Below are 24,190 nucleotides of genomic sequence, written 5' to 3' on the forward strand. Positions count from 1 at the left end.
ACATTGAACATTTTATGAACATGACACAAAATATTTCTTGAGTTGCTTTTTCTATACATATACTGAATATAATATCTTACATCAATACAAACATTTTCACCATCACTTGAAAGTGTATAGATTATTTTGAATAACATTAAAATTATATTTACAATTTTAGAGACCTTATCAGATGTTGACCTCCACAATTTTGCAAGTAGTTATGTTATATAAAATATTACTCATTTTTCGTAAGTCTCCCACTGAAGTCCCCGGCTGCGTCAACATCCTTATGTTCTTCAAACATGTCTGATGTAGTGTATCCAAGGTTCTCGAGTGTCCAGATGGATCCGATCATCGAAGTTCTACGATATTTCAGCAAATAACCGTTCTGCCATCATCAGGTGGTGCTGATGGAATGATCTGTCTGCGCTGTGTCTGTGGTATTTATGTCCACGGGGTCCCGAGTCGTACCCCGGAGAGGACGGCCGGCGGGGTGCCGCGTGGTGGGTGGGGTGGGGTAGCTGCAGCCACACCTGGTGGTAGGCGCAGTTCATCTCCGTCCACCTTGGCGGAAGGATCTCGTGTCCGCTCACGCCGTAGCTCCTTGATGGTGTTTAATAATGGTGTCCAGGCCTTGTTAAGTTGAAACCCGGTGTCTCTGTTGATGAGGTTATCTCTTACTCGAATTTCTATGGCCACCTTGTAGATACTGTCCCAGTAGGCACTTGTGGCCGTCAGGATTTTAGTCTTTTCGAAATTTGCTGTGTGTCCGGTTTCAATGCAGTGTTCTGCTAGGGCCGAATGGCTGGATTGGCGTAGGCGGGTGTGACGTTCGTGTTCCTTGCATTGGTCCTCGACCGTGCGAACTGTTTGGCCGATGTAGGATTTGCCACAGCCACACGGGATTTTGTATACGTCCGCTTTCTTAAGGCCTACGTCATCTTTTGCAGTTCCTAGTAGGTCACGAATCTTTGCTGGTGGTCGAAAGACAGTGTCAATCTTGTGTTGCCTTAACAGTCTCCCTATTTTTTAAGACACATTGCCAGCAAACAGCAGGAAGGCCAGAGTTTGCTTCTCTTCTTTGAGTTGTTCTTCATCTCGGTTCTTGGTGCACTTCTGTTGTCGGAAGGCCCTTTGGATTTGGCGGTTGCCATATCCATTCTTGCAGAACACGGTCTCCAGATGTGAGTTCTGTTGGTAAGTTCTGTTCATCAGAGATCGAGTGTGCTCTATGTACCAAGGTGTTGAGCATCCCATTAAGCTGTGCAGGATGGTGGCAGCTAGAGGCATGTAGGTACAGGTCAGTGTGTGTAGGCTTGCAATACACACTTTGACCCAGTGAGCCAACAGACCTACGTTCCACTAGGACATCACGAAAGGGTAGTTTTCCATCTTTCTCAGTCTCCATGGTAAAACGAATGTTACTGTGCACCGAATTCAGATGTTGTAGAAAAATCTGTAGCTGTTCCTGTCCATGTGGCTAGATGATGAACGTGTCATCCACGTAGTGAAAGAAGCATGCAGGTTTCAGTTCGGCGGCTTCCAGTGCTTCCTCTTCTAAACTCTCCATGAACAGGTTGGCCACCACTGGAGAGAGCGGGCTCCCCATGGCCAATCCGTTGGTCTGCTCATAGTACTGACCATTGAAGACAAAGTACGTAGATGTTAACATGTGCATGAACATGTTGTGTCAGTTCAGGCCCGAATTTCTCACTGATTAAGTGGAGAGAATCTTACAGCATGACACGTGTGAATAATGAGATGAAATCGAAGCTAACCATGATGTCAGATTCTTGTACTGTTATCTCCTTCAGGCAGCCAATGAAGTCCGTTGAGTTCCGGTTATGGTGTGCACATTTCTCCACATAAGGTCTTAGCATGCCCGCTAAGTGCTGGGCCAAAAGATACGTCTGTGCCCCTATGTTGCTGACTATGGGTCGCATCCCTTCTTTGTGCGTTTTTGAGAGACCATATATCCTCGGAGCTACCGCCAAACGTTGGCGAAGTCTTTTGATGTCCTTGTCCTCAAGCGCACCAATTTTCAGCAAGGTGGCGGTGCTTTGTTGTATTTTCCTGGTCGGGTCTGTGTTGATTTTCCGATATGCTGGATCGTCTAGCAATTGTAGCATCTTCTGTTCGTAGTCGCGTCTCTCAAGGATGACTGTGGCATTTCCTTTGATAGCAGGAAGAACGACTATCTCCTTATTGTCTCTGAGGGCTCTTAGTGCTGCTCTTTCTGCTCCCGAGATGTTGCTTCTGGCCGGTGTTGCCCTTAAAACACTCGAGGACAAGGACATCAAAAGACTTCGCCAATGTTCGGCGGTAGCTCCGAGGATATATGGTCTCCCAAAAACACACAAAGAAGGGATGCGACCCATAGTCAGCAACATAGGGGCACCGACGTATCTTTCGGCGCAGCACTTAGCGGGCATGCTAAGACCTTACGTGGGGAAATGTGCACACTATAACCGGAACTTGACAGACTTCACTGGCCGCCTGAAGGAGATGACAGTACAAGAATCCGACATCATGGTCAGCTTCGATGTCGTCTCATTATTCACACGTGTCATGCTGGAAGATTCTCTCCACTTAATCAGTGAGAAATTCGGGCCTGAACTGACACAACTGTTCAGGCACGTGTTAACATCTACGTACTTTGTCTTCAATGGTCAATACTATGAGCAGACCGACGGATTGGCCATGGGGAGCCCGCTCTCCCCAGTGGTGGCCAACCTGTTCATGGAGAGTTTAGAAGAGGAAGCACTGGAAGCCGCCGAACTGAAACCTGTATGCTTCTTTCGCTATGTGGACGACACGTTCATCATCTGGCCACATGGACAGGAACAGCTACAGATTTTTCTACAACATCTGAATTCGGTGCACAGTAACATTCGGTTTACCATGGAGACTGAGAAAGATGGAAAACTACCCTTTCTTGATGTCCTAGTGGAACGTAGGTCTGTTGGCTCACTGGGTCACAGTGTGTACCGCAAGCCTACACACACTGACCTGTACCTACATGCCTCTAGCTGCCACCATCCGACGCAGCTTAATGGAATGCTCAGCACCTTGGTACATAGAGCACACACTATATCTGATGAACAGAACTTGCCAACGGAACTCAAACACCTGGAGACCGTATTCTGCAATAATGGGTATTGCAACCGCCAAATCCAAAGGGACTTCCGACAACAGAAGTGCACCAAGAACCGAGATGAAGAACAACCCAAAGAAGAGAAGCAAACTCTGGCCTTTCTGCCGTTTGCTGGCAACGTGTTGTAAAAAATAGGGAGACTGTTAAGGCAACACAATATTGACACTGTCTTCCGACCACCAGCAAAGATTCGTGACCTACTAGGAACTGCAAAAGATGACGTAGGCCTTAAGAAAGCGGGCGTATACAAAATCCCGTGCAGCTGTGGCAAATCCTACATCGGCCAAACAGTTCGCACGGTCGAGGACAGATGCAAGGAACACGAACGTCACACCCGCCTACGCCAACCCAGCCATTCAGCCCTAGCATAACACTGCATTGAGACCGGACACACAGCGAATTTTGAAAAGACTAAAATCCTGACGGCCACAAGTGCCTACTGGGACAGTATCTACAAGGAGGCCATAGAAATTAGAGTAAGAGATAACCTCATCAACAGGGACACCGGGTTTCAACTTAGCAAGGCCTGGACACCATTATTAAACACCATCAAGGAGCTACAGCATGAGCGGACATGAGATCCTTCGGCCACTGCAGACGGAGATGAACTACCGCCGGGCGTGGCTGCAGTTACCCCCACCCCTCCCACCACGCGGCCCCCGCCGGCTGTCTGCGCCTGGGTACGACTCGGGACCCCGCGGACACAGCGTAGACAGATCATTCCATCAGCACCACCTGATGATGGCGAAACGGTTATTTGCCGAAATATCGTGGAACTTCGACGATCGGATCCATCTGGATACCCGAGAACCTTGTATACAGCACATTCGCCGGGAAAGCCTCAGATCACATATGTCTGATGTAATATGCCCAGCTCTTCCATCACAATGCTTTCTGTTATGCCAGACTTTTTAAGTATTACACATAGACAAGAGATTTTTAATAACTGGCAGCATAACTGAAAAAATGGTGATCACTCCCATAGATAAGGGACACTTTCCCACAGACAAGCAATATTATAACTTTCCCCTCCCCCCCCCCCTCCCTTTTTTTAAACACAATGTGACATACACTGAGGTGACGTAAGTCATGGGATGGCAATATGCACATATAGAGATGGTGCTGGTATCATGTACACAAAGTATAAAAGGGCAGTGCATTAGTGGAGCTGTCATTTGTCTCAGGTGATTCACATGAAAAGTTTCCCAATGTGATTATGGCCACACGATGGGAATTATGAGGCTTTGAACGCAGAGTGGTAGTTGCAACTAGATGCATGGGACATTCCATTTCGGAAATCATTAGGGAATTCAATATCCTGAGATTGACAGCATCAAAAGTGTGCCAAGAATACCAACTTTCAGGCATTAGCTCTCACCACAGACAACACAGTAGCTGAGGGCCTTCTCTTAATGACCAACAGCAGCAGTGTTTGTGTAGAGTTGTCAGGCTAACAGACAAGCAACAATGCATGAAATAATTGCAGAAATCAATGTGGTACATACAACGAACATATCTGATTGGACAGTGTGGAAAAATTTGGCATTAATGGGCTATGGCAGCAGACAACAGACATGGGGAATGGCAGCAGAAAACTGATGTGAGTGCCTTTGCTAACGGCACATCACCTGCAGTGGGTCTCCTGGGCTCGTTACCATATCAGTCGGACCCTGGAAAACTGTGGACTGGTCAGATGAGTCCCAATCTCAGTTGGTAAGAGCTGATGGTAGGGTTTAAGTATGGTACAGACCCCAAAAAGCCATGAATTGAAGTTGTCAACAAGGCTCTGTGCAAGCTGATGGTGACTCCATAATGGTGTGGACTGTGTTTACATGGAATGGACTGGGTCTTCTGGTCCAACTGAACTGGTCATTGACTGAAAATCATTATATTAGATGTAGACGTAAATGTTTGGCTACTTGGAGACCATTTGCAGCTATTCAGCGATGGAATTTTTATGGATGGCAATGGGCTATGTCACCAGGCCACCATTGTTTTCGATCGGTTAGAAGAACATTCTGCAAAATTCAAATGGATCCCATCAAACATTTGTGGGGCACAATTCTGAGGTCAGTTCATGCACAAAATCCTGCACCAGCAACATTTTTGCAATTAAGGATGGCTATAGAGGCAGCATGGCTCACAGGGGACTTCCAACAACTTGGTAAGTCCACACCACATCAATTTACTGCACTACACCAAGCAAAACAATGTCCAACATAATACTGGGAGGTATCCTATGACTTGTCACCTCAGTGTATTTGTCTACTTTGAATAAACTCAATCACTATATCAACTGAAGAATTATCACTCATTTAACATACTCCAGAAAGTAATTAGAGTAATAAGTCTTCATCAGTGTCATTTACTGAACGAAGTTAGAGACTGCCATTGGAAACTCAATAAATGTGACATGTGCAAAAACCAATACCTACAGTGTTCTGAACTTAATGCAATCCTTGCTGCTAGAAGGAGTGTTCATTTGTATGCTTGAAGTCAGTGATAACACAGATAGCACTAATACTTGAACATGGGTGTTCCAACACAGGTGACACACATCACTGGCATTGGTAAGTAACACTGAAATGATTACTTCCCACCATTTCAAAAACAAAGGCAGTTTTCCCTTTTCCCAATAACTGTGTTAATTGTGCCCACACTATTACCAGTAAATACATGACCAACTTCTTGACAACGTGGACAAGGCAACATTTAGTCACATGTTGACATGGTGTTGCTAACATTTTATTATAAAATAATTTTTATCGGTTACAACTTCTTGCATCTCTTAACTTCTTCGTTAAGCAGTGTTTGAAACTTCTACATCTACTTCTAATAATTTCTAACTGAGTAAAATATACAACGAAAATAATATGTTGGGAACCAAATTTTCACTCTGTATTGTTCGCTTGTACATTGCATCATTGTTTCTGAATTTTGCTTTGCATAACTGACGTATGACATATTTTCTCTTTCTCCTCATTTACAAAATTCCTGTTACCTGTTGGCTATTCTCTCACCTACATGCAAAACAAACAGTTATGACAGAAAATCTCTCTACAAAGTTACTTATCACTAACACATTTGAGCTGCTCGATACATACCGTAATAACATATCTTCCAGTTCGATCAAAAAGAAGGCAATATACAGCTGAAAGATGACCTAAAGTCCGGCAATAAAGCTGCAGCTTGCTATACAACTTGGATGAGACAGCCTGGTGGCGTTTCAGAGGACCTGAGAGTTCACGACCCTGGAGCACCTTAACTGTACAATGAGAGAGAGCATTGTTTCAGTAGCATCACAGCTATTATGCATTATATTTGTTCAGGACAAATGTTGCCACAGTTACAATGGTCATGGTACTGTAATATCTGAGCTGATTCACGGAAGTCTAAACAGATCATACTGCATCTTCAAGTTTCACAAAAAAGTCATTATAAAAACAGCACAATATAATCAATAACTGATGAAGAATATTCCCAAACACAAACTCATGAAGAGACACTAAAATAGATGGCTTGTGTTTGTTTGTACTTCTGTGGTTTGAGAAAGTTCCTTTGTTTCCAGACGTAGCAATGAAATGATCTACAGCTGTCTACTCTCTTTAATACATTGCAGCTATATTGGTGAGGAAGGAGAGAGGCAGTAGACTGAAGCTTTATGCAACTCTGTGAGGAACGCTCAGACTGCTTGAATGATAGTGTGCTGCCCACAGAGAGTAGAGATCTAAGTTGTGTTATAGCACACACACCCATTTTTCTCATGGCTGTTCAACCTACAGCATACTCTGTTAAGAAGAAGAGATAAGAGTCCAACTTGAAAACAGTTTTTGTAAAGCCAAGTCTGCCACCTCCTTCCTAAAGCTGGCCTCATCTGTAGCATACGAAATTTTAGGTTGTTGATTTTTTGGATCACTATTTTCAAAATAAGTCTCTGTAACATCTCCAATGAGGTCAGAATAGTAACTGCTGATTGTAAATCATTATTTTGTTTCGGTACTGTATCAGCTGTATGAAGTCTTGTCAATCTATATATAAAAAAGGCATCATCAAATATGGGTAACAGTACTATTGCAAATATACAGCATGTGGAAATTATCTTCAATTGTACTCTTTTTCATGTTTCTAAGGTCATTAAACAAAAGACTGCATAACATGAAGAGTATTTTAATGAACAACAATACTGCAACATTTTAATTTAGTTTGAGAATAGTAGGGAGCCAGAGTGTCACCAAGTCCAAGATACTATTTTAAATTTCTGACCTAAAATATCAAATATGTTTTGTGAATAAGGACACAAATTTTAGTTAACCAATTACAAATTATTGCTCTTAAGCATCTACATAGTATGAAACAAAACTCGATACTAAGTTCACTGAGCAGTCTCTATGCAATTTGAAATTAAAAAAGTGAGTGTCCACACGCACAACATTCTTCTGGTTCTGAGACTACATCAGTATGTAAGAGTCATATTTTCACCACTATTGCATGTGGCTATCATCAGACTGACAATGTATACTATTTATCTTGTACCAATGCAGATTTCTATATATTACAATACAGATAAATAGCATACACCACCATCTCCAGTGTGCCCAAATTGTTATATTCAAATGTCATGATACAATCACAATCCCAAAAGAACAATACTGAAACAGAAAGTGTGCATACACTCAACTTCTGTAACAACAGAATTCATGCTGTTGTGGTCAACTTACACTCCATGAACAAATCAAAATGTGCATACATACTTTTTGTTCTGACTCCACACTGAAAATCTTTAGTCGCTTTTAAACTAGACTCATTATAGTAATCAACACTAAGAATATGTGTACTTCCTCAGCATTTGTGTAGTCATATATATTAACTGCTATTAAATTACATTGTTCTTTTCCAGCACTGAATTTGTAGAAGAGAAACAGACAAGAATGGACTGACAGTTCACTCCATCTTCTTATTTCCATCTTGTTCTCATTCTGTAGCGTAATGGCTTTCAATGTGTATTTTTCAGATTTACTATCTATAACTGTCAGAAAACTGCTGCTTTCATCAATGTATTATTAACAGCAATAATGAACCACAAATTAACAACATTATATGAGGTTTCTTTTAAAGAATTCATAATGCAGCACTTTAAATATTCATGAGATAGTATGGCAGATGTTTACAACAATCTATAATGTGACTTGGGCTGAAATATAACTTTCCAAGTCATATTAATGAGCCATTATTCTGTTTTAAATGCCAACCACTCTACAAATCAAATGTGTATTGTGCTCATACATAACCCATTACTGCTGGCATCTGCAGCTTAAGGATTTTCTATGTGTTTATAAATGACTTGGGCTTAAGTCGGTATTTCCAAGTAAACAAACACTTTTACAAATTTAGTTTACCAGCATTCACAACATGTAAGTATGTTGCTTTAAGGTTAATTATTAAAATGATTGTGCATATCATAACAGTGGCACCTTATTAATATTCAGTTAGACTTCCAGTGTTAACAAAAATCCTTATTTTAAATCTCTTTAAGCTTAAAACCTATTACTCATAACATGATATATTTACTTTTCAGAAAGTTGTAAAAACTGCTGCTCTCCTGAAATGTTGGGAAATTAACTATGTGGATCAGTCATTAGTGCATACTTATAGCAATCACCATTTATTTTAGAAATATTAAGCAATGAATATTATTATTATTTTCTACTAAATATGAATAGTATTTATACAGGTATCATCATTTACAAAGGTGATAATTATTCATCTTATGTTTATATTACTTTAATTTACTATTCACAAAATAATGTTACATCTTATATATCTGCCCCTTTTACCATTGGCAACTACTTAATTCTACCTGTTTTAGCAATTAGTGTTTGATTTTATTTACCTGATACACAAGACACATGCCAATGCAAGACCAGATGGAGAGTAAAGAAAATCAATTTTGAAGCTAGTCTTCCATGCATGATCACTCCTCACCCCCATCTTTCTCTTAGGGAAAAACAAAATATGGCTTTCAATATTACTTTTACTCACCTAAGTTATGCTGCCTGTTCACACCAGCAGGATCAATCAGAGGGCATCCTCTTATCCTAACTGCATAATCAACAATAGATAAATTGTGAGCACAGTGATCTGAAAATGAAAAAAAATGAATAAACATGCGCATTTCCTTCTTTATTTTTAAAACTAACAAAGCATTCATAGTGGAATATCTATCCCCTACATTGTTGGCAGAGCAAATATTTTTTCTCTACTCACCTTAATTCCCATTTCTCCCCCCTCCCCCCTTCCTTTCGGTTAGGATTTCACACCACATCAACACGGGAATCAATAGATAAATAGCGCTTATTCAGATATGACCTGATCTACAGAAAGAAGTTTACATGGAACTAAAAAATAGTATTATCAACACAATTCATTTAAGATACAAACTAAAGTGACTCCCACTGTCATCCCTACAGTGGTACTAGACTCAATTAAGGCTGTGGGTAGACATTATTTCATTATCAGACATCTCACTGGCATGTTGTATTTTATTCAGTTTCCTTTCTGTTCTATTCTGTATTTCAATGTAGAATATTATTACTTATTCTACACTTTTTTGATGAAATAAAAATTAATCCTGAAGTAAAATATTAATTTACTATCCCAGCATTCAGCTTAAATGTTTTCCAGAACCCACCAAAAACTCAAATCTGTATGATTGTCCAGATATTTGAATCAGTCTCCTCCTGAATGTGGTATTATAGTCTTAACCACTGCTCATCAATTAACTCTGTTGTACCTGGATAGCTCTGGTAATAACAGAAGTGCCTGTAAAGGAAAGGATTTGGGTTGAAGTCCCAGTGCAGCCATCAGCTTTAATCTGTTAGGAGTTTCTGGCAGCCAGCTCTTCAAAAAGAATAATGAGTAATGAATTCTATTGTGGATGAATATGGTCACCAATGAACTAAAACCAAATTTCAGAAATGAGGTCTGTGTGTTAATACATTCATTTCTGCAGCATGATGTAACTGATTTGTATGAAACTGTCTTAAAAGTGTAATGGGAAATGACACAGGACTTAAAAACCTATCAACAGGACAGATTTTAGACCAGGAAAACAAAATCAATTTGAATATGGATGGAAAAGAAGTTAAGACATGGCCACATTGAGGAAATAATTCCAGCACTCAAATGGAACGAAGCTTTCCCAGATATAAATACAACATTCACTAGTCCATCACTGCACACAGTAAAAGAAAATAATGTGTAGTACAAAACTTACATTCACCATAAGACGGACTTATCCTGTACCAAAAACCAAATTAGGATGTGGTTCTGCCCAAACATTTAGGGGAAAATTAAATGAAGTTCACTTGAAATCTCATAGTGCTATGTAGTTTCCTTATGTCAGTTGGAGTTTGTTAACACTTATCTAAACTTTCATTTAAAAAATAACTTGGGGAAAACATAAATATTAAGATGCAGTAATACTATACTTTTGTTATTCATTTGCTGGCAGTTTTGTAATAGAGTTATAATTTTACTGTTAACTAAAGTATATCATGTTTGAGTATTCATACTGACTGCTGCTGCAAAAGTTCTTTCCTCTCAGATACGGTAAAGTCATGGAATGGTTAAAACTCTGGACTCTCATCACAGAGCATGGTTGCTTCTTTCCCCATTTCTGCCTAACAAAGAGGATGATCCATCTCTAATGGTATCAACAATGATGAGAAGTGGATCCTCAATGTGGCTTTTGTTCCGCTCAGTGCCATTTCAACTGAGAGTTGTTAAATAGCTAAGTGCTTTAGTCCATAAAAAACTATATACTAGAAGTGCTTGTAAGTAAATCTGCAGATTTTCTGAAGACTGTTTCATTTAATTAATAACATACCTTATTATCAATATGCTACTTGTGAATTGTTGAGACAGCATTGTAAATAAATTCTACAAGAGTTTCTGTTATCACAGACTTTACTTAGATGTAAGAAACACTGACATCATTAACGTATTGGGCAGTCAAATGTGAGGCAATATTTGCTCTTTCATTATACAGGATGTTACAAAAAGGTACGGCCAAACTTTCAGGAAACATTCCTCACATACAAAGAAAGAAAATATGTTACATGGACATGTGTCTGGAAACATTTACTTTCCATGTTAGAGCTCATTATATTACTTCTCTTCAAATCACATTAATCATGGAATGGAAACACATAGCAACAGAACGTACCAGTGTGGCTTCAAACACTTTGTTACAGGAAATGTTCAAAATGTCCTCCGTTAGCGAGGATACATGCATCCACCCTACATCGCATGGAATCCCTGATGCGCTGATGCAGCCCTGGAGAATGGCGTACTGTATCACAGCCATCCACAATACGAGCACGAAGAGTCTCTACATTTGGTACCAGGGTTGCGTAGACAAGAGCTTTCAAATGCCCCCATAAATGAAAGTCAAGAGGGTTGAGGTCAGGAGAGCGTGGAAGCCATGGAATTGGTCCGCCTCTACCAATCCATCGGTCACCGAATCTGTTGTTGAGAAGCGTACGAATACTTCGACTGAAATGTGCTGGAGCTCCATAGTGCATGAACCCCATGTTGTGTCATACTTGTAAAGGCACATGTTCTAGCAGCACAGGTAGAGTATCCTGTATGAAATCATGATAACGTGCTCCATTGAGCGTAGGTGGAAGAAAATGGGGCCCAATCAAGACATCACCAACAATGTCTGCCCAAACGTTCACAGAAAATCTGTGTTGATGACGTGTTGCACAATTGCGTGCGGATTCTCGTCAGCCCACACATGTTGATTGTGAAAATTTACAATTTGATCATGTTGGAATGAAGCCTCATCCGTAAACAGAACATTTGTACTGAAATGAGGATTGACACATTGTTGGATGAACCATTTGCAGAAGTGTATCCGTGGAGGCCAATCAGCTGCTGATAATGCCTGCACACGCTGTACATGGTACGGAAACAACTGGTTCTCCTGTAGCACTCTCCATGCAGTGACTTGGTCAACGTTATCTTGTAGAGCAGCAACTTCTCTGATGCTGACATTAGGGTTATTGTCAACTGCACGAAGAATTGCCTCGTCCATTGGAGGTGTCCTCGTCGTTCTAGGTCTTCCCCAGTCGCGAGTCATAGGCTGGAATGTTCCGTGCTCCCTAAGACGCCGATCAATTGCTTCGAACGTCTTCCTGTCGGGACACCTTCGTTCTGGAAATCTGTCTCGATACAAACATACCGCACCACGGCTATTGCCTCGTGCTAATCCATACATCAAATGGGCATCTGCCAACTCCACATTTGTAAACATTGCACTGACTGCAAAACCACGTTCGTGATGAACACTAAGCTGTTGATGCTATGTACTAATGTGCTTGATGAGCAATGAGTCGCATGTCAACACAAGCACCGAAGTCAACATTACCTTCCTTCAATTGGGCCAACTGGTGGTGAATCGAGGAAGTACAGTACATACTGACGAAACTAAAATGAGCTCTAAAATGGAAATTAAGCGTTTCCGGACACATGTCCACATAACATCTTTTCTTTATTTGTGTGTGAGGAATGTTTCCTGAAAGTTTGGCCATACCTTTTTGTAACACCCTGTATTGCAGAAGTGTTGTAGGAATAAGATTAGGATTGTTGCATGTCGATGCATGAGGACCTGCTGTTGTTTCCTGAAAACAGTGTTGGTCATGGTCTATAGAGAATACGCTGCTCTCCTGGGTTGTAGCAATGATGGGAGCATTGCGGCTACAGCTATCGTCTCGTCCATTTGACAGGCGGTAACTGTATTTACTTGTTGGACAGCTGTCTTCGTATGATTTAGGTGTTGCCAATTCCTGAAAGTACATCTTTTATCCTACACGAAACATGGCGTGCCAGTATGACCTGCACCTCCTCCGGCATCAATACATGCACTGATTCAGTTGGGAAGTGTATCATAAAGCTGTTGTATCCTCTCCTGAGACAAGATGACCCACATTTGTTATACCTGATTAATTGATCCTTGATATCCCGTATACTTGCACTGGTACAAAGTTTATAATCTGACCTGGTCTCAAATATGTTCTGTTGGGGACAAATCTGGGAAACTTGCTGGCCATGGTATTACCTCAACATTACAAAGACAGTTCATACAGACACACACCCATGTGTAGATGAGTGTTGTCCATTTAAAAGTAGCCCTACAATACTGCCACACGAGAGGTAACAGGATATCCGTGGCATAAAGTCATGGCATCAGGGTTCCCTCAATTATTACCAGCCATGACCTGAAGTCATACCCAATGGCTCCCCACACCATGATGCCAGAAATAACATTGCTGTGCCTCTCCAAAACACTGGAAGAATGGGATTTCTCTCCAGTCCACCACCACACTGACAATGGTAATCTGGAGTAGTTCAGAACCGCAATTCATCACTAAACACAGTGTAATGTCACTCGTCGACAGGTGCTTCCTGATCACAGCACCATTCCAAATGCGGTAGTTTGTGTCATGGCAATAATGTCACCCTACAAATGGGAAAGTAATTTCCTCATCCCGGTGCTGCTAGTTTCCAACTAATGGTGAGATATGACACAGAATATCGCATAAAGCCCATTAGTTGTTCTTGGGTGGAAGGCACAGATGTGAAGTCATTATAATGTGCTCAGAGCACAATACAGCAATCCTCCCTTGTAGTTGTCAGATGTGGTCAACCGGCTCCTGGATGACGAGTATGTCTGCCCTCACGTTCCTGTGCAGTCTAACATTGGAGCACTGTCACGTTTGAATGCCCCACAAATCTGGACATTGCACGGCTCAGACAGGTGGCCAAACGGTAGAAATGGAAGCCTGCTGCAAACTCAATAAATATTCATGCAAATACAGTGTTTTTTTCCATAACATTGCCTTTCAAATGTCATTTATAATAAATAATATGAACAATTATTTAAGAATAAAGGAGGCAGCTCACCAAGAGGCAGGAGCGCTGCATCGTCGACAGGTACACAAACAAAAGGTAGAGAGCTTTGCTTTGCTAGCTTTTGGAATGAAATTCCTTTCTCAAGCTTGTAGGAGAAAAACACACATGCACGCGCGACTGACACTTTACGTTGTGCTCAGTCAACTGTCAGCTCTTTCCTGGCTGGGGTGAGGTGGGGTTGCTGGGTGGGGTGGGGTTGCTGGGTGGGGTGGGGATTCAGGGTGGGATGGAGGTGCAGGGTGGGGTGGGGTGGGGGTGCAGTGTGGGGTGGAGAGCAGCGGGAGGAAGGGAGGGGGTTGAGGGGAAGTGTCTAGCGGCTCATGGGAGAGTGGGGTGCCGTCTGCGGGCTAGCTAGGCATGCAGATAGAGGGACAGGTGACAGACGGCTGGGCATGCGACTTCACAGACTGCCACGTGCCCCCTCTACACGCACCCCTAGCTAGCCCACAGACAGCTCCCCACTCTCCGATGAGCCACATAAAGCTACCCCCCCCCCCTCCAAATCCCATTCCTGACTCTCACCTCCCTTCACCCTTCATCCCACCCCCACCCTGCACTTTACTGTACTGTACTGTACTGTACTGTGCTGTACTTTTTGCTTGTGTACCTGTTGATGACGCAGTGATTCTGTCATTGGTGAGTCATCTCCTTTATTTCTAAATAATTTGTTATTCTCAACCAGAACTTTCTATAAATAATATGATCGGCATTGGAAAAAACATACATTAAAAAAGATTCGGACTCAATCCAGCAATCTGCCAATTACAGAGCTTGAACGCTAACCCCTTGATTGCTGCCAACTCGAATGCTGAGTCCCAATGCACTGGTACATATTCGATGCACAAAACTTCTCTTTCAATTTTCACAAAATTGCTCAAGTAGTATGCCTTACAACTTGCTTATTATGCTGTCCTAATGGACTACTAAAGGTGTTCGAAGTCTGAAGTAAATCCATTATGTTCCAAATGTCGTGGTATCCCCTTGTGAGTCTCTATCACATTATTTGCACCCTTTAAATAAGATTCTTGTAAGGCTTCCTTCCACCCCCATGAACCACGGACCTTGCCACTGGTGGGGAGGCTTGCGTGCCTCAGCGATACAGATGGCCGTACCGTAGGTGCAACCGCAACGGAGGGGTATCTGTTGAGAGGCCACACAAACGTGTGGTTCCTGAAGAGGGGCAGCAGCCTTTTCAGTAGTCGCAGGGGCAACAGTCTGTATGATTGACTGATCTGGCCCTGCAACACTAACCAAAACGGCGTATTTTTGGGTAAAATATTCTGGAGATAAAATAGTCCCCTATTCGGATCTCCGGGCAGGTACTACTCAGGAGGACGTCGTTATCAGGAGTAAGAAAACTGGCGTTCTATGGATCGGAGCGTGGAATGTCAGATCGCTTAATCGGGCAGGTAGGTCAGAAAATTTAGAAAGGGAAATGGATAGGTTAAAGTTAGATATAGTGGGAATTAGTGAAGTTCGGTGGCAGGAGGAACAAGACTTTTGGTCAGGTGAATACGGGGTTATAAATACAAAATCAAATAGGGGTAATGCAGGAGTAGGTTTAATAATGAATAAAAAAATAGGAGTGCAGGTAAGCTACTACAAACAGCATAGTGAACGCATTATTGTGGCCAAGATAGACACGAAGCCCATGCCTACTACAGTAGTACAAGTTTGTATGCCAACTAGCTCTGCAGATGATGAAGAAATTGAAGAAATGTATGATGATATAAAAGAAATTATTCAGGTAGTTAAGGGAGACGAAAATTTAATAGTCATGGGTGACTGGAATTTGAGAGTAGGAAAAGGGAGAGAAGGAAACATAGTGGGTGAATATGGATTGGGGGGAAGAAATGAAAGAGGAAGCCACCTTGTAGAATTTTGCACAGAGCATAACTTAATCATAGTTAACACTTGATTCAAGAATCGTAAAAGAAGGTTGTATACCTGGAAGAATCCTGGCAATACTATAAGGTACCAGATAGATTATATAATGGTAAGACAGAGATTTAGGAACCAGGTTTTAAATTGTAAGACATTTCCAGGGGCAGATGTGGATTCTGACCACAATCTATTGGTTATGAACTGTAGATTAAAATTGAAGAAACTGCAAAAAGGTGGGAATTTAAGGAGATGGGACCTGGATAAGCTGAAAGAACCAGAGGTTGTACAGAGTTTCAGGGAGAGGATAAGGGAACAATTGACAGGAATGGGGGAAAGAAATACAGTAGAAGAAGAATGGGTAGCTCTGAGGGATGAAGTAGTGAAGGCAGCAGAGGATCAAGTAGGTAAAAAGATGAGGGCTAGTAGAAATTCTTGGGTAACAGAAGAAATATTGAATTTAATTGATGAAAGTGGAAAATATAAAAACGCAGTAAATGAAGCAGCCAAAAAGGAATACAAACGTCTCAAAAATGAGATCGACAGGAAGTGCAAAATGGCTAAGCAGGGATGGCTAGAGGACAAATGTAAGGATGTAGAGGCTTATCTCACTAGGGGTAAGATAGATATGCCTACAGAAAAATTAAAGGGACCTTTGGAGAAAAGAGAGCCACTTTTACGAATATCAAGAGCTCAGGTGGAAACCAGTTCTAAGCAAAGAAGGGAAAGCAGAAGGGTGGAAGGAGTATATATAAGGTCTATACAAGGGCGATGTAATTGAGGACAATATTATGGAAATGGAAGAGGGTGTAGATGAAGATGAAATGGGAGATATGATACTGCGTGTAGAGTTTGATAGAGCACTGAAAGACCTGAGTCGAAACAAGGCCCCGGGAGTAGACAACATTCCATTGGAACTACTGACGGCCTTGGGAGAGCCAGTCCTGACAAAACTCTACCATCTGGTGAGCAAGATGTATGGGACAGGTGCAATACCCTAAGACTTCAAGAAGAATATAATAATTCCAATCCCAAAGAAAGCAGGTGTTGATAGATGTGAAAATTACCGAACTATCAGTTTAATATGTCACAGCTGCAAAATACTAAGACGAATTCTTTACAGACGAATGGAAAAACTGGTAGAGGCCGACCTCGGTGAAGATCAGTTTGGATTCCGTAGAAATGTTGGAACACGTGAGGCAATACTGACCCTACGACTTATCTTAGAAAATAGATTAAGGAAAGGAAAACCTAAATTTCTAGCATTTGTAGAAATAGAGAAAGCTTTTGACAATGTTGACTGGAATACTCTCTTTCAAATTCTAAAGGAGGCAGGGGTAAAATACAGGGAGCAAAAGGCTATTTACAATTTGTACAGAAACCATATGGCAGTTATAAGAGTCGAGGGGCATGAAAGGGAAGCAGCGGTTGGGAAGGGAGTGAGACAGGGTTGTAGCCTCTCCCCGATGTTATTCAATCTGTATATTGAGCAAGCAGTAAAGGAAACGAAAGAAAAATTCGGAGTAGGTATTAAAATCCATGGAGAAGAAATAAAATCATTGAGGCTCGCCGATGACATTGTAATTCTGTCAGAGACAGCAAAGGACTTGGAAGAGCAGTTGAACGGAATGGACAGTGTCTTGAAAGCAGGATATAAGATGAACATCAACAAAAGCAAAATGAGGATAATGGAATGTAGTCGAATTAAGTCGGGCGATGCTGAGGGAATTAGATTAGGAAATGAGACACTTAAAGTAGTAAAGGAGTTTTGCTATTTGGGGAGCAAAATAACTGATGATGGTCGAAGTAGAGAGGATATAAAATGTAGACTGGCAATGGCAAGGAAAGCGTTTCTGAAGAAGAGAAATTTGTTAACATCGAGTATAGATTTAAGTGTCAGGAAGTCGTTTCTGAAAGTATTTGTATGGAGTGTAGCCACGTATGGAAGTGAAACGTGGACAATAAATAGTTTGGACAAGAAGAGAATAGAAGCTTTCGAAATGTGGTGCTACAGAAGAATGCTGAAGATTAGATGGGTAAATCACATAACTAATGAGGAGGTACTGAATAGAATTGGGGAGAAGAGGAGTTTGTGGCACAAGTTGACTAGAAGAAGGGATTGGTTGGTAGGACATGTTCTGAGGCATCGAGGGATCACAAATTTAGCATTGGAGGGTAGCATGGAGGGTAAAAATTGTAGAGGTAGACCAAGAGATGAATACACTAAGCAGATTCAGAAGGATGTAGGTTGCAATAAGTACTGGGAGATGAAGAAGCTTGCACAGGATAGAGTAGCATGGAGAGCTGCATCAAACCAGTCTCAGGACTGAAGACCATAACAACAACAAGGTTTCCTTGAAACTTCATGTTCTCTCTTCATTAGCAACTCTAGTTTTCCATGCTACCACTTCACTGTGATGAAGTAAGTTATTAAGTAGCAGCTAGTGGTGCACCACGTCTATGACATCAAGTCAAATTCGTTTGTTGATCCTTCCACTCAGTTTTTTTTTTATTACAGAGGCTAACCAGCTCTCTGACCGAACACGCTGAGCTACCATGCCGGCATGCACTGTTGGCGAAAAGCGTTGACCATGTGGGTACAGAAGCGGCAGTTGTAAAAGTTTCTTACCTCGATTTCTGGAAAAGTATGCATTTTCGGACCCCATACCTGATGATGAAAAATGCTCTATTTACAATTATCTATCGATCCCGCCAACTTTGAGTCGATCGCTCGTCATAACCTTTAGGGGTGATTTTCTCAAAAACGTGGGGGTGTTGACCCAAAATATCTTAGATTCCTTCATTTTAGTTTGTACACAAGCGACCTGCCAAATCTGAGCCGAATCGGTTGGCCATGTCTGAGGCCTTCCCCTTGTTAGTGTGAAAATAAAATGAAACCCCATTGTTTCTATTTACTTCTTAAGCATTAAAATTTGTGTGTGGCCACCTTCATCCCACACGAGTGTAAATGTGTTTGTTTATAATATTGTAATCAAGTTAGGTTGAATTCAGTGCTAATCCTCAGAAATACGCTTTTGTTAATATGTTTCCAGAATAAATAAAAATATCTCAAGTTGTACAGTAGCATAATTTTCTGAATTGTGTTTGTTCTCTCTGCTTCATGGTACTAGTGTATCAGAAGATATTTCACCTATTCCCAAAATAATGTTTGTTAATTTTGTTTTAAAAAAAGCTTACCTTTTTGAGTTCTAAGTAAAGACTGTCGTCCTGCGCCAAGCAGGGATGTTAGTCCTGGTAAACTTGGCTTCAGTTCCTGGTCCAACAATGGGCCGAGTCTTCTGCACACTTCGAGTAGATGATTTGGCCCAATGTGTGGATACTTCCGCTCCTAAAATACAAATGAGATTACAATTACGTATCTTTACTTCTTTCAAGACAAAATTTTTTGCTCATAGTGTCCCACAGTTGTAATCATTCTGTCCACACTTACACTCTCGCTGGTGACCAAAGATATTTTTGTTGTTAAGTTCATCACAGTATGGAAAGGCAATAGAGATACTAATAATTCAGAGACACTGGTAATAAAAATATTTGACTGGTAAAACTACAAAGCCTGAACAATGAAATAATGAAAACAGTAAGCTATCAGTTGATTGATGCCTTGAAATGCATCCAATTTGGATATTCTTATAAATACTACAAAAATATTTGTGTTTTTGTGTAATGTTTTATACTATCAAGACTCTCAGACCACATAAATGGATACTTCAATTTTTTTTACAATAAAGTAAGGCATGAAGAAAGAATATATAATACTAATTTCTCCTTGTGTACAATTCACAAAATTATGTAAGTGAACGAAAGCAAGGAGAAAAACAAGGTGAGCTGGTTATTCAGATATATGTATGAAGGGTTTATGTTAATGTCTGATTTTTTTGAAACAGTGGAACACTAAGGCTACGAAAGGTGAAAAACCCACAAATGTCAATGTTCTCATTCAAGGCACAAACCTGAATTCAAACTGAAACTGTAACTGTAGAAAGGTTTCACACAAAAGCAATTACTATTACAAGGGCATGTCTAAAAAATACAAAAGAATGCTGTGTAGGGTATGACAATAGAGGTCTTTTCACCACTTATAAAATACACACACTGTTGTAATTGAAGTCACTCCCCACCTCTGCTGCGTATGCATGAGCAAAGAGAGTAAAACAAGTGACTAATACAGAAACAAAGTGTACTCTGCTGTGTTCTGTGCAGTGGCTTACACAATACATATGTAGATCAGCATGTAATATTATATCAAAAGATTAGATGCCACAGTAATGTGACAATGGAGCAAAAAACATTCTTTCTCAAGACTTCCAGATGGCTCTCACACAAAACTGTATGACATGCTTGTTATCAAATACTAAATTAATTTAGTTGGAAATATGTGTCAGTGACATATTGCCATGCAATATGTTGTAATATACATCTGGAGAGCTATACTCTTAAAATTCATAGATCCAACTTCATAGTAAAAGTCAAGAAACATACTAGTTCCTCCAGTATATATCTCAGACTGATCTAGAGGGAAAAAATTAAACAAATATAAGTGCATGCAGAGGACTATTGACAATCTTTCTTCCACAGCACCATCCAGAAATAGAAAAGGAAAGGAGGGAAATGACTCTAACATTCCATTTACTTTCCATCAAGCGTCATACATTGGGTGGATGATAGACGAGTGTTGCAAACTGGTGAGATTACTTGCTCCACCACGGCTTAAATCACGAACTTCCTACCAGAATCAATTTATTTGTATTTGTTACTAATAATATAAAATGAGTATTACTTTCAATCTGACTTCTGTATAAATTCAGTGCTGCGATGTGTCCAATGTAAAAACCAGTAAGCATTGTAAAATAATTTTTCTTTTTGATGATGCTACAGTAGCCTGAGAATTATCATATGCACCTCAGTTTACTGAATATATACCCATTTTGTTACAGGTAGGTCATTACGTTTTAAATGAAAATGTGTTTCAGATTTTTGACTTATTCCTCAACCTTATGGACCATTTCACTTTGGATCTATGGAACATATATTAGCAAAATCTTTTTCTCTTTACAAATATTTACCGTGTATGCTTGTTTTCTGACATGTTCAACATCACAGAGGATCTCTTCAGTACAGATCTACTGGAATGAAAAGTACATCTAATTTAAATGACTGCTGTGCAGGTTGCAGGCACTTAGTGTGCTGACTCCAATTGCTTGTTCATTCATTCGTGTATTCATCATGTTATGTAGATCTCATCAAGAAGATGATTTGGATCATCATCACTAACATATGACAAAGACAGCATAGAAACTTAATCTGTATACTCCTAAGGGTTCTTTTTATTTTTTTAGTTTTTACACAGTAGTGTGTGTGTGTGTGTGTGTGTGTGTGTGTGTGTGTGTGTGTGTGTGTGAGCTGGAAATAGATGTTTTAATGGTGTGATGTAACAAGTAAATGCATGTTATTCGGAAGCAGATTTCTCAGGATGACTGTCCTCTTAGGTTTTCAAATGGATTACATATTATTGTTACCTAGCAGTGCATCTGCTCTGCTCACAATTTAACTCATCTGACATGTACTCTCCAGCTTTGTCACTTAAACAACATGGACACATGTTATACTGGAAAAAAAAATTTCACGTGCTTAATTATTACTATGAAAGTATTTAGTTAATTTACTATCAGGAGTCTGGTGTTAAAGAACTTTGGAAAGAACCTGTTTTGAGAAATATATTGTTATTTGCTTGCTGTATTATCTATTTTCATCAGCCAGCGAGATGGCATGGTAGGAAAACACTGAACTCTTATTTGGAATTCTATCTGGCCATCCTGATCTATGTTTTCCATGGTTTTCTTGAATCATTTATGGGATGGTTCCTTTAAAAAAAAAAAAAGGAAATTGTCGATTCATTCTACATCCTTCTTCAACTCACCTGGGTCTCTATAGATCGTGACATTGATGGGATGATTAACATTAATTTTCCTTTCTCCTATTCTTAATAAAGTTTGCATGAAGATGATTTGTTTTATTCATTTTGCTTTACACTGCAATATTGCCTAGTCAACAACACATCACGCTGCAGATTTCAGGAATCATTTTTAGATAATAATTGTGGGGATCCAACTGCACTGGATTTGAGGTCCTTGTAACTTCTGCAAGGGGGGGGGGGGGGGCGCTAGAGGAGAAACTGTAAGGTAACTAATAGTCTCTCCTTGCAGCTTATAGCTTCTCTCATGAATGTAGCCAGTTTATTTCTCGTTAAATATGGTTTGACGACACTCAGTTTCATGCATTCTTAAATAATTCCTACGATCGTTGGATACCGGCTTAATAAGTAATACAGAGTGGCTGCATTTATTCCTTTGCATTAGTCATTTGTTTGCCCATAGCTTTCTCTAGACTTTTTTGGCATTGTTAGCTCTAAAAGGGCCAAGCCAAGTCCCAGTTCTTGCGGCTGTATAATACCATGCGACATCTCGCACAATATAACCTAAATGAACGAAAGATACAATTCGCAACCAGCGATAGCAGCACAGTGAAGTCGCTCGGACGTGTGTAGATTTGACGGAATTGGTCGGCCGTTCTATAACTGCGTATGTCAAGAGCAATATACGCCTAACGAAAAGCTACGCATATTCTTTGAAATGCTTGGCGCCAGCTGTCTTACACGGAAAAATTTACTGTTGGTTTTAGATCAGTAAACGTGGAAGCAGTTCTTACTGAGCAGCCGCGCCTACGATATTTAAGATGAGCTGAAGTGATCTACGACTTAGAGAATTCACAACCAGTACAAAAACGAAACCATCCTCATCAATTCAGACACTAGGCCCTGAAACGAATGACCCTGTGGAAAAGTTTACATAAAAGACAGACATGTCAGAGACATTGGATTTCTCTACCGGTCTGCGTGATATTATTCTACCGAAAGGTAACCAGTAGTGTGAGACGCCGCAACTTATTTGTTTAAGTGGCATTGCAAATTAAAAAAACCCACACACAAACTGTGATGAATCTATTAACGCTAATTCTCGTTACGACAGATCCATGCGCACAACGTGGTGTTGGCAAAGAAGGAGTCACATGTAATCGGTGTCAGTTAGGTCGTCGAGAATGGTGGTCAAATTTCTAATGCAAACATGAAGGGACTGGAAACTGAAAAAAAAGTTTCAAAATCACTTCATCTTATAAAGTCTCCTGCCATGTTTTTCTGTCGGTATGTTTACGCTAAACTCACGGTACTACACGGATCTTGATACTGATTTCGCTAATAGAGTGTTTCACTTATAAAATATTTCGTGCAAATTGGCTTAACTATAATAATGTTCGTCGATTAAGTCGTGACTCCTGAGAACTTTCCTGGCGTGTGCTGCTTAAATCGTTCAATTTATACTAGAATTTGGAGTTACCTAACGTTTCGCTCTGGATTTTAATCGTAACTCTACGCAATGACCCCGTCAACAAAATTACATCTAGGCCAGTCATGTCGTCCGGCCGCAAGACACCGTACGGAACGACAGCCTCTCATTTTTGTTATTTCAATATCCAAAATGAGAGCATTTCTAAAAACAAATTAAAAAAGCACTGGAATGAACAATTTATGCAATGAGTTCTGCTTGTTCTACTTGTTTAAACTTTAGTTATTTCCCTAACTCTGACGGCAATTCGAAGATCTTGGAGCAAACAGTGAAATGACATTTTGTACACTGTTTTGGGACCACGGCTGCGAAAACTTAAGTATGGTGCACCAGTTTCAGACGCTTACATTTTGTAATCTCCTGAAAACCAGGCACGTGCATTTAGTTTCATCTATTATAGAAAATGTTAGCGCTCAGATAAAGACGTTTGCACATGAGAACCTTCTATATCCGCGTATATACTCTACAAGCCACGGTACAGTGCATGGCGGCGGGTATCAGGCGATTTTCTACGCTATTCCATTCTCGTTGAGTAAGGGGGAAAATGACTGATATACGCCCATGAAGGGCACATCGCCTTTCTTCCAAAGACATTTAAGCTCCTTATCAGCATTACCTCTATACAAATTCTGCGCATATACTATGTGACGTAATCGAGATGTTAGAATAATCATGTAATCAGATACCATTGGGTTCGGTCTCATTGCTATAGGTATTATCCTACATTTATTCGCATTTCATTATATAAAATGTGAGAGATGTTCAAGTTTTTCCGCAG

At 40.5% G+C, this 24,190-nt stretch overlaps 1 protein-coding gene across 1 annotated transcript in view; it reads right to left on the reverse strand.

Annotated features, from left to right (window-relative positions):
• LOC126471399 (PH-interacting protein) overlaps window positions 1-24,190 on the reverse strand; it is a 285,806-nt gene that overhangs the window by 132,911 nt on the left and 128,705 nt on the right. The window contains exons 5-7 of the mRNA XM_050099524.1: window positions 19,190-19,340; window positions 9,176-9,274; window positions 6,241-6,401 (exon numbers count right to left, since the gene is read on the reverse strand). Of these exons, the coding sequence (XP_049955481.1) occupies window positions 6,241-6,401; window positions 9,176-9,274; window positions 19,190-19,340 (411 nt within the window). The remainder of the gene's footprint in view (window positions 1-6,240; window positions 6,402-9,175; window positions 9,275-19,189; window positions 19,341-24,190) is intronic.

This window comes from Schistocerca serialis, chromosome 3 (genome assembly GCF_023864345.2).
Source record: "Schistocerca serialis cubense isolate TAMUIC-IGC-003099 chromosome 3, iqSchSeri2.2, whole genome shotgun sequence".
Taxonomy (NCBI): domain Eukaryota; kingdom Metazoa; phylum Arthropoda; class Insecta; order Orthoptera; family Acrididae; genus Schistocerca; species Schistocerca serialis.